Raw genomic sequence first — 18,768 nt, 5'->3', positions numbered from 1 at the left:
TTAAATACTCCCTTTTAAAAATGGGAAGCTGGAGCAATGGCTACTGAGGGGAACTGAGGAGGTGAGTAGCCCTTTCCATTTTCCAGCATGCAGCTCAAGGGCACCGGAGCTGCTGGCCCAGTGCTCGATGGGTGGGGGGAGAAACCTCAGGATGGTTGCGCTTGGCCGGAGGTTGTAAGTTGGGGGTTGCCCCTGGGTCGGGGGTTGAGGGACATTGTAGCTGAAAATCCTTCAAGCCATCTTTAAATATTGTGGAAACCCATAACAGGGGCAACTACAGCTGCTGCCTATCCTACCAAACTCTTCCAGGACAGAGCCCCATTCTTGATTTGTGCTGACGGTCACTTTAACTCCCTTTGACTTTGAGCAGCCTCTATCTTCGCAGTTGAAGGTTATTGCAAAGGAGGAATTGGCCTTGTTCGTCCTCCTCAACTCTCAAATGGCTTCTCATGGGCACACGTGGCATGACTCAGAGAATGATTAGTGCATTGCATTTTAATCAAACTTTGATGCTTGAACACTTTAGCTGTACTCTCGGAGCATCAGCACCACAGAGGTAGCTACCAACAATCAAACACTAAAGAGCAGGGTTTCAGCACTGGGGATCTTTTCTCGATCAAAGGGTAAGTGTGTGGATCAGGGGAGGGCACCTGAGCACAAACTCCCTAATGTTTCCTGCAGAGGTATGGGGTCTGGGGGGTCCTGATGTGGCCATGAGTGAGTGTGCAAAGCAAGGTTTCCCAGCAAAATTGTCTCAGTGGATGGCACTCTGAGAGAAGGCGGAACACCTAAGGGGTGGGGGAGGTTTGGGGTATTTGAAGGTTCCGGGATGGAAGCCCGAACTAATTGTTGCTTTCTCTCCTCCAATTCCTTACAGATACCAAACTGGCTAGTATTGTCAGCCCCGGAAAGGCGCAGTGCTGGTGGAAGCCCAGACGGCCAGACGTTGGCATCTCATGTGCAGGGGGCCATCCCACACCCTGAAGACCCAGACACCCATCAAGCCAAGGAGGAATCCAGAGGGGGTCGTCAGCGATGGCTCAAGGTGTACATGCATTGTTGGTTTTTCAATGAGATGACAGACAACATGGGCGGGATTCTCCAACCCCCCCCCCGAGAATCGCCCGGGGCCGGCATCAATCCCGCCCCCGCCGTGTCCCGAATTCTCCGCCCCCCGAGATTCGGTGGGGGCGGGAATCGCGCTACGCCGGTTGGCGGGCCCCCCGCGGCGATTCTCTGGCCTGCGATGGGCCGAAGTCCCACCGGTGACAGGCCTCTCCCGCCGGCGTGGATTAAACCACTTACCTGACCGGCGGGATTGGCGACGCGGGCGGGCTCCGGGTTCCTGGGAGGGGTGATCTGACCCCGGGGGGTGCCCCCTCGGTGGCCTGGCCCGCGATCGGGGCCCACCGATTGGCCGGCGGGCCTGTGCCGTGGGGGCACCTTTTTCTTCCACCTTCGCCATGGTCTTCACCATGGCGGAGGCGGAAGAGACCCCCTCCTCTGCACATGCGCCGGTATGACGTCAGCAGCCGTTGACACTCCGGCGCATGCGCGGACTTACGCCGGCCGGCGAAGTCCTTTCGGCCCCAGCTGGCGTGGCGCCAAAGGCCGTTCAGGAGAATTCCGCACCTTTGGGAAGGCCTGACGCCAGAGTGGTTCACACCACTCCGACACGCCGGGACTCCCCCGCCCTGCCGAGTAGGGGAGAATCCCGGCCCATGTGTCGCAGGAGATAGTGCGGCACCTGGATCATTCCAAGGCTCGAGCAGGGACTTGGCATTTCACAGGATGCAGCCCACAAATGCATCCGTGAGGTTACGGTTGCCCTGTCTGCCCAAGCATCATGTTTTATCAACTTTTAGCTGGACCAGGCCCACCAAGATGCCCGGGTTGCAGGATTTTCCACCATCAACGCGATGCCCAGATCCAGGAGGTAATTGATGGCAAACATGTCGCCTTCTGCATACTGGGGCATCAGGGAGTGCCCTTCATTAAGAGGAAGAGTTTCCACTCCCTGAATGTGCGACTGCTATCCGGATCATGCACGTGTGTACACGCTTCTCAGGGAGCGTTCATGTCAGCTACACCCTGCGGCACTCGGAGATCCCCAACAACTTCGAGTACCACCCCAGGTCACGGATTGGCCCTTAGAAGACAAAGGATACCCGCTCAGATCCTGGCTGATGATGCAATTGTGGAGGCTGGTGACCGAGGTTGAGACCCGATATAATGAGGCCCAAGTTGCCACCCCTGCTGTCATTGAGCAGTGCATCAGACTGCTTAAGATGCAGTCCCAATGCCTGGACTTCTCTGGTGGTGCACTGCAGTACAGCCCCCAGAGGGTCTCCCACTTTGTGGTGGTCTGCTGTGCCCTCCAAATCCTGGCTCAGAAACAGGGCGACGTACTGGAGAAGAAGGAGGGGCATACAGCCTCATTTGAGGAGGAGGTGGACCAGGAGATGACGGAAGACAAGCCCAGGCGGACCAGCAAGAGGGGCCAGGGGCTGGAGGACAGGTGGCAACAAGAGTTTGGCATGCCCGAAAGATCAGGGAAACCCTCATCCCTGCCCACTTCTCATAAGTCAAGGCTTTGTCCATCAGCTTACTCATAGAACATAGAACAATACAGCGCAGTACAGGCCCTTCGGCCCTCAATGTTGCACCGACATGGAAAAAACTAAAGGCCATCTAACCTACACTATGCCCTTATCATCCATATGCTTATCCAATAAACTTTTAAATGCCCTCAATGTTGGCGAGTTCACTACTGTTGCAGGTAGGGCATTCCACGGCCTCACCACTCTTTGCGTAAAAAACCCACCTCTAACCTCTGTCCTATATCTATTACCCCTCAATTTAAGGCTATGTCCCCTCGTGCTAGCCACCTCCATCCGCGGGAGAAGGCTCTCGCTGTCCACCCTATCTAACCCTCTGATCATTTTGTATGCCTCTATTGGGTCACCTCTTAACCTTCTTCTCTCTAACGAAAACAACCTCAAGTCCATCAGCCTTTCCTCATAAGATTTTCCCTCCATACCAGGCAGCATCCTGGTAAATCTCCTCTGCACCCGTTCCAAAGCTTCCACGTCCTTCCTATAATGAGGCGACCAGAACTGTACGCAATACTCCAAATGCGGCCGTACTAGAGTTTTGTACAACTGCAACATGACCTCATGGCTCCGGAACTCAATCCCTCTACCAATAAAGGCCATCACACCATAGGCCTTCTTCACAACCCTATCAACCTGGGTGGCAACTTTCAGGGATCTATGTACATGGACACCGAGATCCCTCTGCTCATCCACACTACCAAGAATTTTACCATTAGCGAAATATTCCTTATTCCTGTTATTCTTTCCAAAGTGAATCACCTCACAGTTCTCCACATTAAACTCCATTTGCCACCTCTCAGCCCAGCTCTGCAGCTTATCTATGTCCCTCTGTAACCTGCAACATCCTTCCGCACTGTCTACAACTCCACCGACTTTAGTGTCGTCTGCAAATTTACTTACCCATCCTTCTGCGCCCTCCTCTAGGTCATTTATAAAAATGACAAACAGCAACAGCCCCAGAACAGATCCTTGTGGTACGCCACTCGTAACTGAACTCCATTCTGAACATTTCCCATCAACCACCACTTTCTGTCTTCTTTCAACTAGCCAATTTCTGATCCACATCTCTAAATCACCCTCAATCCCCAGCCTCCGTATTTTCTGCAATAGCCAACCATGGGGAACCTTATCAAACGCTTTACTGAAATCCATATACACCACATCAACTGCTCTACCCTCGTCCACCTGTTCAGTCACCTTCTCAAAGAACTCGATAAGGTTTGTGAGGCATGACCTACCCTTCACAAAACCATGCTGACTATCCCTAATCATATTATTCCTATCTAGATGATTATAAATCATAATTTTTATAATCCTCTCCAAGACTTTACCCACCACAGACGTGAGGCTCACCGGCCTATAGTTACCGGGGTTATCTCTACTCCCCTTCTTGAACAAAGGGACCACATTTGCTATCCTCCAGTCCTCTGGCACTATTCCTGTAGCCAATGATGACCTAAAAATCAAAGCCAAAGGCTCAGCAATCTCTTCCCTGGCTTCCCGGAGAATCCTAGGATAAATCCCATCAGGCCCCGGGGACTTATCTATTTTCACCTTGTCCAGAATTGCCAACACTTCTTCTCTACGCACCTCAATGCCATCTATTCTAATAGCCTGGGTCTCAGCATTCTCCTCCACAATATTATCTTTTTCCTGAGTGAATACTGATGAAAAGTATTCATTTAGTATCTTGCTTATCTCCTCAGCCTCCACACACAACTTCCCACCACTGTCCTTGACTGGCCCTACTCTTACCCTAGTCATTCTTTTATTCCTGACATACCTATAGAAAGCTTTTGGGTTTTCCTTGATCCTACCTGCCAAAGACTTCTCATGTCCCCTCCTTGCTCGTCTTAGCTCTCTCTTTAGATCCTTCCTCGCTTCCCTGTAACTATCAAGCGCCCCAACTGAAACTTCACGCCTCATCTTCACATAGGCCTCCTTCTTCCTCTTAACAAGAGATTCCACTTCTTTGGTAAACCACGGTTCCCTCGCTCTACCCTTTCCTCCCTGTCTGACTGGTACGTACTGATCAAGAACACGCAATAGCTGTTCCTTGAACAAGCTCCACATATCCAGTGTGCCCAACCCTTGCAGCCTACTTCTCCAACCTACACATCCTAAGTCATGTCTAATGGCATCATAATTGCCCTTCCCCCAGCTATAACTCTTGCCCTGCGGGGTATACTTATCCCTTTCCATCACTAATGTAAAGGTCACCGAATTGTGGTCACTGTCTCCAAAGTGTTCACCTACCTCTGGTTCATTACCCAAAACCAAATCCAATGTGGCCTCACCTCTTGTTGGCCTGTCAACATATTGTGTCAGAAAACCCTCCCGCACACATTGTACAAAGAACGACCCATCCAATGTACTCGAACTATATCTTTTCCAGTCAATATTAGGAAAGTTAAAGTCTCCCATAACAACTACCCTGTTACTTTCGCTCTTTTCCAGAATCATCTTCGCCATCCTTTCCTCTACATCTCTAGAACTATTAGGTGGCCTATAGAAAACTCCCAGCAGTGTGACCTCTCCTTCCCCATCCCTTCTTCCCCCCATTTCCCTCCTTCCCCCAATCTCCCATCCCTCCTCCCCCCATTTTCCTCCTTTACCCTTAATCTTCCTCCTCGCCACATTTACCTCCCTCATCCCAAATTCCCCCTCCACCCTATTTCCCTCCTTTCCCCCAATACCCAGAAATATCCTGACAGAGGTTGGACATGTATCAGGTGCAACAGCTTTGAATAGTTCTATTCCCCCTAGCTACAGATAGTGACCGCCTCTCACACCCCCTCAGTGTCCACTCAGTGCTTCTCACTTTTCTTGATCTTATGTGATCTACTGCTCGGTGAGTCCCTAGGATGCACATCAGAGATGGAAGCAGCCTGCTGCTTTCTGCGCACTGTGGCCTTTGATGCCCTTGGCGGACGTCCTCTCGAGAGTCTGGAGCCGGAAGGCACCGGCCGATTTACCAGTGTCACAGACAGTGCCTTGCCATCCTGTTCTGCCCAATGATCTTGAGATGCGCCGCTGTCAAGAGGAGGGGATTCAGAAGAACTGGAGACTGCCATTGTCTCTTTGGTGGCAGGCCCCAGGTTGGCCTTCAGTGCTTCCTCCTCCCTGATGGTGCCCATAGGGCCTTGGGGAACTCCATGGGATGGAGGGAGAGCTGGAGTGAGTTTCTTAGGTCTGAGTCATCTGGCTCTGCAGGTCATGGTGGCTCCCTATTGTCTGCACCATGGTGCACATGCTCTGCAGTGCCTCAGCAATGTTCACCTGTGTCTCCCTCAACGACTGGGACATGATGTCGAGACCCTCAGCCATGGTTGTCACAGACTGAGCCATGCCTTGGGCACCACCACTCAAGATGTGAATGTCGTGCTCCAGGCTTTCCACTGCGGTTGCCATCCTAGCATTGTTTACTTGGGTGCCACGCATTGTTGGCATTATCTCCCGCGCACATAGCCTTTGGGACTCCTCCAATTGGCTATACACTCGCTGGAATGTCGCTGACACCCCCTCCTGAATCTCATGGCTGTGTCCAATCTTGTGTATCAGCTCTGGGAGAACTTTGTCCAGAGGCTCGGCATTTGGCTGGCACCTAGCTGATTCCTGGGATCCAGTAGACCTCCGACTGCTGTCTCGTCTGGATGTTCCTGGATGCCTCCACCTGATGTGATCAGCAACTGAGTGGTGTTCGCCAGATTGTGCCCCAGATACCTGTCCATTAATGTTGCCCACTGAGGTATGTATCACTGCATGAGTGGAAGGGGCGGGTGATAGCTGTGATGCCTCGATGGTGGACTCCTTGGAGCTCTCTTGCGAGGTGGTCTCTTGGGTGAAGCGCAGTGGGGGTAGGGTTTCGGGGGCTGGTGACAGTATGGTCAGTGAGAAAGAAGGATCATTTTGTCTGATATGAACTACTCACTTGAAACGAAATGAAATGAAAATCGCTTATTGTCACAAGTAGGCTTCAAATGAAGTTACTGTGAAAAGCCCCGAGTCGCACATTCCGGCGCCTGTTCGGGGAGGCTGGTCATCTGGGTGAAGGGGCAGTGGATCCTCACCTTTGTGGCGCAGGCCATCCTCATTGTCGCTGACTGCCCTGACCTCGATCAACCCCACGGTCTCCAGGGCCCATTCCGCACAGGGAGTAAGGACCCGAATCCATGGGGCTCCGCCTACCCATCTTGGCTCTTGTCTGCTTATTATGGGCTATCTTCTCCTGCGGGGAGAAAGAAAGGGTATTGTGAGCCGCACGCTTGATGGATCAGGGAGTCTGCAGCAGGTGGCATGTGTAGGCACCAAACCTGTACATGAAGGGGTTGTGTTGGTGGGTGCCAGTGGGTTCTAAGGAGCAAGCATGAAGATCGGATGTGGGGAGGGTGCAAGGGGTCAGCCAGAGGGGTAGCAGGCATAAATAATGCCAGTAGAGGTGGTAACTTACCCTTGCAGCTCGGTGGCATTGAGAAGCCTGGCCAGGTCAGCATCCCTAAAGCAAGTTGCAGGTCTGTACACTGCCACTCTTGTGTGTTGACTGGGAGTGAGTGGTGAGGGGACATTTAAAAGCAGCTCCTCGTTTTAGCGGCATCATGCACGTCTGCACCCAATATCCAGACAGTATGCATGACACCTTCATCCAGGCAGATTCGACCATTCCCAAACTCTTTAACCTGTGCCCGCAGCTAGTGGGTTGGCCCCTGGGCGACAGGGGTTATCTGTTGCGGCAGTGGCTGATGACTCCTATCCGGAGGCCACAGACCGACATGGGCACCCGCTACAATGATGCCTATGCTGCGACCAAGAGCATGGTCATGCTGTGCTTTGTCTTCCTGAAGATGCGGTTCAGGTGGTTGGACCGCTTTGGAGGGACCCTCCACTATGGTGCTGGGAGGGTCACTCGTATTGTGGCAGCCTGCAGTGTTGTCCACAACATCGCGCAGCAGAGGGGCAACATGCTGGAGGAGGAAGATGAATGCCAGTCCTCATCAGACGTGGAGGATGCAGTAGAAGTTAGGGATGGGCAGGATATGGGGTCCGGGCAGGCATGGAGGCCGCACAACTTGTGCGCCAGGGCCAATATGCAGGGGACGCTCTGATCACCTACAGGTTTACCGACTGGGGGGGGGGACTGGCCAAGGGCACAAACGCCACATCCCATCCCCCCCACCCCAGCTGCAACTCCTCCGTGATATATGCCTGCCTCACTATGGGATGCGGGCCGTGGGATGGCAGCGACAGAGGGTCTAGTCCATGGGAAGGAGGATGATTACAACCTGCTCTGCAATAACCTCCGGTACTCTGTATAGTTTGACAACGTCTGACTCCTGTTCACAGTAGCACTTCCCACCGTCCACCTGGATGATCCCTCCATGCGAGCTAGCCATTCCGTCACACAGTGCCATCGAATCCCTGGGGTGCGGACAGTAGGAGGGAGGGTGGGAGTGGGACACCGGTGAGCGCTGGCTGAACTGACCCCCTGGGCCAAGCCCACCCACAACGTCCACTAAATCCCGCCCCCCTCCAACCTTGCCCCCTCTGCAGCCAACCCAGACCAACCCACCCCTCACACCATTCTGACAGAGCACCGAGACAAGTTGTAACATTGTGCACGGGTGTTTAATGTGAAAACATTTTTACAGATATCTGTCCTAGCCCCTATCGCTAAACTGCCTTGCACCTGTGTCAATTTAACTGGTGTCTACTATTTTGGACTTAACGCTACATCTAGGTGGATCCCCAGATGGTACATCAGGAGTGCAGGTGGCCCTTTGTGATTTCTGCCCGTGACGTGGGTCACCTTTGGTGGCTTAATTCAGGGGCAACCGGGCCTGGATGGGTGAGTGCCCTTTCTTCGGGCCCGCCGACCTCGTCCAGGGCTATCTGCTCTGCTCCGGTGAGGGGCCGTAGATCCAGGGGTTCCACTCCAGTATTTTTCCTTCCACTCCCACCGGTTATGGGCGGCCTTCTCCTGCGCAGGGGGGGGACGACACAGAAAATGCACAGTATCAGACGACTCGCGCATGCAGCCGAGAGCGTGGGTGGCTAGTGTCTACAATGGCCATGGCAGCGGGTATAGGTGCTGGCATGTGGTGCAGGGTGGGGGCTCGGCTGCCCTCCGGGTGGGGGTGTTAGGGTTACGGATGTGTATATGCAGCTGCAGCTTGTCAGTCTCCTGGGTATCAATCGCAAATCCGGCACCATTTCTCATTGGAATCAATTGTGCTCACCCCTCAACAGTCGCTGAATCGGTCTAGGCAAGGCGGCAGTTTTGCTGTTGTACAAGTCCACGAATCCTGTCCCGGCGTCAACACTTAGTGCGGAATTCTCCAATTGTAAGACTAAGTGCCGATGCCGGTATGGGAACCGTAGTGTTTTACAACAGAAAAAACGGCGCAATAGCTGCACTGATTCAGCTACTTTATGCAAAACGGTGCCGGATTTGGCGGGTCCGCGATTGGCGCAAATGAGGCTCACACACTGCAGCCGCACTTAAACGGTCCTTCCCCGCACACATCATCTCAGTCAACAAGATGGCTGGACGGAGTGCAGCGCCATGGTTCAGGGATGCTGAACTGGACATCCTCCTGGACGCCATGGAGGAGAGAGCCTGTACTCTGGCCCGGGAGGAAGGCCGCCAGGCACCGCTGTTCGCCGTGCCTATGCGCAGGTGTCAGAGGCGGTCAGCGACTTTTGAAACCACTAGTGAACCACACCGTCGGAAACTCGGCCCATCGGAGGCGGTGAATCTTGGAGGCCCCTGGAGAATAGGAGGCTGGATTCTCCGATCCCCGACGCCAAAATCGCATTCGGCAACGGGGCAGAAAATTCCGATTGACGCCAAAATCAGGAGCAGCGCCGCTTTCACGATGCTCCTCCTCCTGAAAAGGGCGTATTCTAGGAGTACACCATATGCTGTATCCACAGCCTCAGGCCTGCGATGCTCTGTCCCCGACTGGCTGAGTTCCCGACGGTGTGGGACACGTGTGATCTCACCCGGCGGAACTCAACGTGGTGGACTCAGTCCCACATTGCCATAGACAGGGGTGGGCCGATCTGCGGGCGGGGGGGGCTTTATTCGAGGTGGGGGCACTGTGGGGGGCAGTCCGGGGCACGTGAGCTGGCCGGAGGGGGGACCTATTTTTGCGTCCATGTTCCGGGGCCTGGGTTCCCATGAAGCACAGCAGGCCGCTGCAGGCCGCCTGCGAGCACATGCGCAGCCACGGACCTGGCATTGCTCCAGGCCATTTCGGCAATGAGAGCTGGGAGTCTACGCTCCCTGGCTGCTAGCCCTCCCCGCAGCAGGGAATCAGTGGCTGTTTTGCGCCAGTTTACCTGGCGTAAAACACCACCATTTTCATGGCAACATGAGGACTTAGTCTCCCAAACTGAGAATCCAACCCAGGGTGTCAGGCCCGCTAATGATATGCCTCCTGTACTTTAACTCCGCACGACAAGTGATGCATTTACGCCATTTTCGAGGTGCCGGAGCATCCCAATTTGGCGTCAAACCGACGTTTATACCTCGATTTTGGCGCCGGAAGCTATTCTCAGCCCAATCGCGTTTCACGATTTCGGCGAGCGGAAGATCCCACCCTTAGTCTCAACAACGGAGAATTCCAACCCATATCGATTCGAACATGAAGATCGAATGTATTAATGGCATCATTATTTGCACTGGCATGAAGGGATGTCCACTGATGTGGATCCAATTTACACTACCATCAGATACAAATAATGAATAAAATGATAAATGGAATAGAGTATAGAGTACAAAGTGGAAGGAGTACTGCTAAATTTATATAATGCCTTGATGGATCCCTTCTGGAATATTGGGCCCTATAAAGGGCACTACACCCGAGAAAGAATACATTGTCATTGGAAGGAATGCGGTGCACATTCACCAGAATGTTACCAGGGCTACAATGGTTAGATTATGACGAGAGATTACATAATCTAAATTTGTGTTCCCTGGAATATACAAGATTCAGGAGTGTTTTCATTGTGGTTGATGGGATTTTGAGAGGAACAGGTTGGTTAGATAGAGAGAATGTACGGCACTGATGGGCAGTTTAGGGCAAAGTGACCGAACGTTAAAATCAGAGCCAGGCTGTTCAGGAGAAACGTTTGAAAATATTTCTTCATATGAAAAAGAGATCAAAGTGTGGAATGTTCTCCCATTGAAAGCTCTATCATTTTAAATTCAAGTTAGGTATGCAATCCAGTTAGTTTGGTGCAATTAAAGTACAGGTCAGCCACAATCTCACTGGACAGTGAAAAGGCTCGAGAGACTGAATGGTTTCCTCCTGTTCCAAAGTTCCTGCCCTGAAAAAAAGTGGAGTCCATTGATAGGATCATTATTTCCACTGGGGTGAGATCATTATCAGCACTGCCTGTAAACACTCTGCCATATAATAGACTCCACTTCACTTACTTTAATCTCAGAAGAGAATTTCTACAAATATTCTTCTCCCTTACCGCCAAAGATGGTTAAGCTAAATATACAACATTTGTTTGTTTGAAGAACTATCCAATGGAATTCTAGCTTATTGCTGTGGAAGCAGATTAAATGGGTGGGTAGAAGCCATGATGGGGCCTGCAAAAAGAGATTAAAGGAGGTGGGCTCCAATGTCAAATAGGAGGTTGTATGCTGTCACGAGGAGGAGCGGACATGATGCATAAATTACCTTTCCTCAAATTGTGCTGACCTTTGTCCTTACAAAGCACAGGGAAGTTCCAGAAAGTTAATGGATTCTAACCATCCACTTTGTCTTCTTTCACAGTTTGTAGAGAGAGGTCTGAGCAGAACTCCAAGGGAAGATTATTGGTGCAACAACAGCATCAACAGATCACAGATTATACTGTGGCTGAGACTGGAGAAATCTCACCTCTATCTTTGAATTGCTGAAATACTAATTACTGGCTGAACTCCAATCCAATATGAATAAATTATCACTGTAAACATTCAATCAATGCATTCATCATCAGTGAGTCATGAATTTCAAAACAGAGGGGCAAGATGTCAATGTGTCATATGATAGCAGCCTCAGGTCAGAGCAGGTCTGAGGCCAAAGCTTCTGCAAAGTGTTTTTGTAAATCAATAGAAATTGGGCAGATGTAGGGTTGTGAATCAATAGGTGCACAGACCTCGTGAATAAATATACAACACTGGCCATAAATGTTGCACAGAAAATGATTGGACAACAATAATATATTCATGGCGAAGGCTGGTCCAACTGAAAGACTTCCTTTCGAGGACATTGAACCCTCAACAAGGATGGCAAGGGTAATTCAAGTCATTTTTCTCCCTAATGTCTACCAACCTCTTCATTATTCCACAAATGCACAAATCATTGATCTTTGAGTGAATAGATTCTACCTGGAGTAGTGATCATTTTCCCCATTTCTTGTCTACCCCATCCCTCAGATGAACTCAGTTATAGCTTAGATTAATGCACTTAATGGTATTGAGGGTGATCGATCCCCATCCTGACATTGCTTGTGGCCATGAATTATCACAGTGACCTATGTGACCACTGTTCAGATTTAAAATGAAACCCAAATTTCTTGAAGTGTTTGATTTGGATGAAGTGCACAGCACGTCCACATTCTCACCTGTTGATCCAAGGAAGTACCTCTCTAACACAGATCCATAACCTGTGGGGGTGTCCTGAAGGTCGCTGATGATGAATGGCTGGGAGTCAATGTCAGCATTGTTTATAGGCCAGTATTGTGAATGCATACTTCCTCCTCCGAACCAGGACACATTTACCATAGAGAAACAATCCTGTGAACAAGTTACAGATAATTCCATTACATATTACAGAGATTACTGTACATCTACAACGCAGAAACAAGTCTATCGGATCAATGCTGATACTTATGCTCCTCCATTCTACTTCATCTCACCCTATCAGTATAACCTGTTAATCCTTTCTTCCCGGTGGGCTGATCTGGTCTCCCTTAAACATACCTGTTATTTGTCTCAAATTCCTTATGGTAGTGTATTCCACGTTCCTACTGAATCTTCCATTGGATTTATTAGCGACTATCTCATATTCATAGCTGCTAATTCTGGACTCCACAAGACCCCATTTACAATCTTTCAATTTGAAAAGTGCTAAGAGGAGCCTGAAGAATATAGAATGTTCTCCACAAAACTTCTTGGGGCGGAATTCTCCGTTCCCGGGAAAAATCGGGAGGGCCGTCGTGAACTCGGCCGAGTTTCACGACGGCCTCGGAGGCCGCTCCTCGCCCCCTATTCTCCCCTCCCGGCGGGGCTAGGAGCGGCGCTCCGTAAATCTCGGCCGCGGGGGCGTCGTGCCGAGAATGACGCGGCCGGCGTGCCTAATGACGTCGGCCGCACATGCGCAGGTTGGCCGGCTCAAACTCGCGCATGCGCGGCTGACGTCATGACGCTAACGGCACGAACCCGCGCATGCGCAGTTGCCGTCTTTCCCCTCAGCCGCCCCGCAAGACGTGGCGGCTTGATCTTGCGGGGCAGCGGAGGGGAAATAGTGCGTCCGATTTGGACGCCGGCCCGACGATCGGTGGGCACCGATCGCGGGCCTGTCCCCTCCCGAGCACAGTCGTGGTGCTCTTTCCTTTCTAGGCCACCTACAATCCACAAAAGGGCTTTTCACTCCCGTTTCACAACGGCAGCGACCAGGTATGTTTGCTGCCGTCGTGAAACGGCCGCGAACGGCAGGCCGCTCGGCCCATCCGGGTCGGAGAATCACTGCCGTTCGCCGTGAAAAACGTCGAGCGGTGATTCTTCCGAGTGGGGGGGGGGGAGAATCTCGGGGAGCGCGAGGGGGGCGTGAATTTTGTCGGGGGGGCCTCCCGCGATTCTGCCACGCCACGTGGGGAGCGGAGAATCGTGCCCCTTACCTACTGGAAAATTATAAGAATTGAAAAAAAATGCAATTATTAAAAGTAATGTGATTAATTAATCTCCAACCACAGCCCTTTCATAGTCCATGTTTTTTTTAATAAATTTAGAGTACCCAATTATTTTTTCCAATTAAGGGGCAATTTAGAGTGGCCAATCTACCTATCCTGCACATCTTTGGGTTGTGGGGGTGAAACCCACGCAGACACGGGGAGAATGTGGAAACTCCACATGGACAGTGACCCAGGGCCGGGATTCGAACCCGGGTCCTCAGCGCCGTAGGCAGCAATGCTAACCACTGTGCCACCCTGCTGCCCTTATAGTCCATGTTATTGTGGTTTCAATCCACACAGCGAATCACCTTCCACAACCTAACAAGAACCTCCACTATTATGTATTCTCCCCACTCATTGAATCTTCTTCAACTGTTAATGTACACCCTCCCTCTCAAGATATCTACTCATTTAACCTAGTGTTTGCTGGGAAGTTGATTGGAGGAGAAAATGCAGCTTGATCCAGGTCTCACGTAACATTCACACCCATGTACGTGATTATGATCCTTGTAGAGATATAACTTTTTTTTTAAAGGGATCCCCATGAAGCTAAGAAAATCACTGGACAGGATTTCACTTTTTAAAACTTTTACTGTAACAAACCAACTAAACTCACCTTGATACAAACATTAATTAATAGGTGAAGGCTATTTCAAATTAAAAGATAGGTTTTACTCGATACAACAAAAATACACCTCACTTAGTTACAAGCATTCATATTATTTTCTGCACAAGTCTGGGACCATGTATAATCTCATTGCCTTTCCAACACGGCCTCCATTATGTAAGATCTCTCGCCTCCCATCCAATTGTTTTGGCTCTTAAGTTGCATTTACCAGCATCTGTAATCCATCCAAAGTCCCACTGTACATGATTACCACCAACAAGGTACACATCTACAAATCCTCTGTCTCTTGGATCGCAACAGTCCGAATCACGCAGAATTCCCAGAAACTCCCTCTCCAAAGTCTTTAGTAGGCATGCTGCGTTTTGGCAACACTGAAACAGCAGCAATGGGTATTGCATGACCATAGGACATAGGGGCAGAAGTAGGCCATTTGGCCCATTGAGTCTGCTCCAGCATTCAATAAGGTCATGATGTGGAGATGCCGGCGTTGGACTGGGGTGAGCACAGTAAGAAGTCTTACAACACCAGGTTAAAGTCCAACATGTTTATTTCAAATCACTAGCTTTAGGAGCACTGCTCCTTCCTCAGGTGAATGAAGTGGTATGTTCCAGAAACATATATATAGACAAAGTCAAAGATTCAAGAGAATACTTTGAATGTGAGCATTTGCAGGTAATTAAGTCTTTACAGAGCCTGAGAGAGGGGTAACCCCAGGTTAAAGAGGTCTGAATTGTCTCAAGCCAGGACACTTAGTAGGATTTCGCTAGCCCAGGCCAGATGGTGGGAGGTGAATGTAAGAACAAAGAACAAAGAAAACTACAGCACAGGAACAGGTCCTTCGGCCCTCCCAGCCTGCGTCGATCCAGATCCTTTATCTAAACCTGGCGTCTATTTTCCAAGGATCTACTTCCCTCTGTTCCCCGCCCGCTCATATGTCTGTCTAGATGCATCTTAAATTATGCTATCGTGCCCGCCTCTACCACCTCCGCTGGCAAAGCATTCCAGGCACCCACCACCCTCTGCGTAAAAAACTTTCCACGCACATCTCCCTTAAACTTTCCCCCTCTCACCTTGAAACCGTGACCCCTTGCAATTGACACCCCCACTCTTGGAAAAAGCTTGTTGCTATTCACCCTGTCCATACCTCTCATAATTTTGTAGACCTCAATCAGGTCCCCCCTCAACCTCCGTCTTTCCAACGAAAACAATCCTAATCTACTCAACCTTTCTTCATAGCTAGCACCCTCCATACCAGGCAACATCCTGGTGAACATCCTCTGTACCCTCTCTAAAGCATCCTTCTGGTAATGTGGCGACCAGAACTGCACGCAGTATTCCAAATGTGGCCTAACCAAAGTCCTATACAACTGTAACATGACCTGCCGCTTCTTGCACTCAATACCCTGTCCAATGAAGGCAGGTATGCTGTATGCCTTCTTAACCACTCTATTGATCTGCGTTGCCACCTTCAGGGTACAATGGACCTGAACTCCCAGATCTCTCTGTATATCGATTTTCCCCAGGACTCTTCCATTGACCGTATAGTCCGCTCTTGAATTGGATCTTCCAAAATGTATCACCTCGCATTTGCCTGGATTGAACTCCATCTGCCATTTCTCTGCCCAACTCTCCAATCTATCTATATTTTGCTGTATTCTCTGACAGTTCCCCTCGCTATCTGCAACTCCACCAATCTTAGTATCATCTGCAAACTTGCTAATCAGACCACCTATACCTTCGTCCAGATCATTTATGTATATCACAAACAACAGTGGTCCGAGCACGGATCCCTGTGGAACACCACTAGTCACCCTTCTCCATTTTGAGACACTCCCTTCCACCACTACTCTCTGTTTCCTGTTGCCCAGCCAGTTCTTTATCCATCTAGCTAGTACACTTCACCTTTTCCATCAACCTGCCATGGGAAACTTTATCAAACGCCTTACTGAAGTCCATGTATATGACATCTACAGCCCTTCCCTCATCAATTAACTTTGTCACTTCCTCAAAGAATTCTATTTGGTTTGTAAGACATGACCTTCCCTGCACAAAACCATGCTGCCTATCACTGATAAGACTATTTTCTTCCAAATGTGAATAGATCCTATCCCTCAGTATCTTCTCCAACAGTTTGCCTACCACTGACGTCAAGCTCACAGGTCCATAATTCCCTGGATTATCCCTGCGACATAAATCCAAGGTCCCGGTTGAGGCCGTACTCATGTGTGCGGAACTTGGCTATAAAGTTTCTTCTCGGCTATTCTACGTTGTCGCGCGTCCTGAAGGCTGCCTTGGAGAATGTTTACCCGAAGATCAGAGGCTGAATGCCCTCGACTGCTGAAGTGTTCCCCGACTGGAAGGGAATATTCCTGCCTGGCGATGGTCGCCATTCATCCGTTGCCGCAGCGTCTGCATGGTCTCACCAATGTACCACGCTTTGGGACATCCTTTCCTGCAGCGTATGAGGTAGACAACGCTGGCCAAGTTGCACGAGTAGTTACCGCGTACCTGGTGGGTGGTGTTCGCACATATAATGGTGGTATCCATGTCGATGATCTGGCATGTCTTGCAGATATTGCCATGGCAGGGTTGTGTGGTGTCATGGTCATTGTTCTGAAGGTTGGACAGTTTTCTGCAAACAATGGTTTGTTTGAGGTTGCGCGCTTGTATGAAGGCAAGTAGTGGGGGTATGGGAATGGCCTTGGCAAGATGTTCGTCTTCATCAATGACATGTTGAAGACTGCGAAGGAGATGTTGTAGTTTCTCTGCTCCAGGGAAGTGCTGGACGATGAAGGATACTCTGTCGGTTGTGTCCCGTGTTTGTCTTCTGAGGAAGTTGGTGCGTTTTTTTGCTGTGGCACGTTGGAACTGTCGATCGATGAGTTCATATCCCGTTCGTACGAGGGCATCTTTCAGTGTCTGTAGATGTCTTTTACGCTCCTCCTCGTCTGAGAATATCCTGCTCAGAAGGGCTTGTCCACAAGGGATGGCTTCTTTAATGTGTTTAAGGTGGAAGCTGGAGAAGTGGAGCATCGTGAGGTTATCCATGGGCTTGTGGTAAAGCGAAGTGCTGAGGTGACCGTCCTTGATGGAGATGAGTGTTTCCAAGAATGTAACTGATTTTGGGGAGTAGTCCATGGTGAGTCTGAAGGTGGGATGGAACTTATTGATGTCATCGTGCAGTCGTTTCAGTGATTCTTCGCCGTGGGTCCAAAGGAAAAAAATATCATTGATGTATCGCGTGTATAACGTCGGTTGAAGATCCTGTGCGGTGAGGAGGTCTCGTTCAAACTTGTGCATGAAGCTGTTGGCATATTGAGATGCAAATTTGTTCCCCATGGCTGTTCCGTGTGTCTGGATGAAGAACCTGTTGTCGAAGGTGAAGACGTGATCCAGAAAGAAGCGGATGAGTTGCAGAATTGCGTCTGGAAATTGACAGTTGTCGGTGTTGAGGACTGAGGCTGTTGCAGCAATGCCGTCGTCATGGGGGATGCTGGTGTAGAGTGCCGAGACATCCATTGTGACGAGGAATGTTCCTGGTTCAACTGGTCCATGGATGCTGAGTTTCTGTAAGAAGTACATCGTATCACAGACAGAAACTGGGCGTTCCTTGTATGATGGGTTTCAAGATGCCCTCGATGTAGCCAGAGAGGTTCTAACACAGGGTCCCATTGCCTGATACGATAGGACGTATTTTCGGGAGGCAGTAGAGATCTCCAACGCGGGGAGTAAGTGGGATGAGAGCACGTAGGGTGCTCTGAAGGTCTGGATCCAAGGTCTTGATCAGTCTGTTGAGTTGGCGAGTGTATTCCTTGGTTGGATTTGTGGGTAACTGTCTGTAGTGTTCCTGGTTGTTGACTTGTCGGTACACTTCTTTGCAGTAGTCTGTTCTGTTCAGTATGACGGTGGCCCTTCCTTTGTCTGCTGGTTTGATGACAATGTTGCGGTTGGTCTTGAGAGCGCTGATGGCGTTGCGTTGTACTTGGGTGCGTTCGGGGCTGTCTTGTGAATGCGACTAATGAATCTGGCATTGATGCGACTCCTGGCGGCTTGAGCATACATGTCAAGTTTAGGGCAGTGGCCTTCCGGAAGGTCCAATTCAACTCTTTCCTCTTCGGTTGCCACACCCCAGATCTCTCGGTCTGCTGTTCCAGTTCATTGGTTGTCTCATTTGGTTCGCTGTTCGGCGTGACCATTCAGACGCTGTGGCAACAGATGAATGGACATCGCGCGACCATCGCCAGGCCAGGAATGTTCCCTTCCAGTCAGCACTTCAGCAGTCAAGGGCATTCAGCCTCTGATCTTCGGGTAAGCGTTCTCCATTGCGGCCTTCAGGACACGCAACAACGCAGAATCGCCGAGAAATTTATCGCCAAGTTCCGCACACATGAGTATGACATTCACCCCCCACCATCTGGCCTTGACTTACGAAATCTTACCAACTGTCCTGGCTTGAGACAATTCGCACCTCTTTAACCTGGGGTTACCCTTCTCTCTAGCTCTGTAAAGATGTAATTACCTGCAAATGCTCGCATTCAAAGTATTGTCTTGCATCTTTGACTTTGTCTATCTTAATGT

The 18,768-nt window shown here is 50.3% G+C and overlaps 1 protein-coding gene across 2 annotated transcripts in view; it reads right to left on the bottom strand.

Annotated features, from left to right (window-relative positions):
* si:ch211-236l14.4 (SITS-binding protein) overlaps positions 1 to 18,768 on the bottom strand; it is a 274,084-nt gene that overhangs the window by 214,446 nt on the left and 40,870 nt on the right. For both annotated transcript variants that reach the window (XM_038807329.1, XM_038807330.1), the window contains exon 2: positions 12,234 to 12,405. In XM_038807329.1, coding sequence (XP_038663257.1) covers positions 12,234 to 12,405 — 172 coding nt within the window. The remainder of the gene's footprint in view (positions 1 to 12,233; positions 12,406 to 18,768) is intronic.

Source organism: Scyliorhinus canicula, chromosome 9, assembly GCF_902713615.1.
Source record: "Scyliorhinus canicula chromosome 9, sScyCan1.1, whole genome shotgun sequence".
NCBI lineage: Eukaryota > Metazoa > Chordata > Chondrichthyes > Carcharhiniformes > Scyliorhinidae > Scyliorhinus > Scyliorhinus canicula.
The sequence above is the reverse complement of the archived record's forward strand: the minus strand, read 5'-3'. Positions and strand labels throughout refer to the sequence as shown.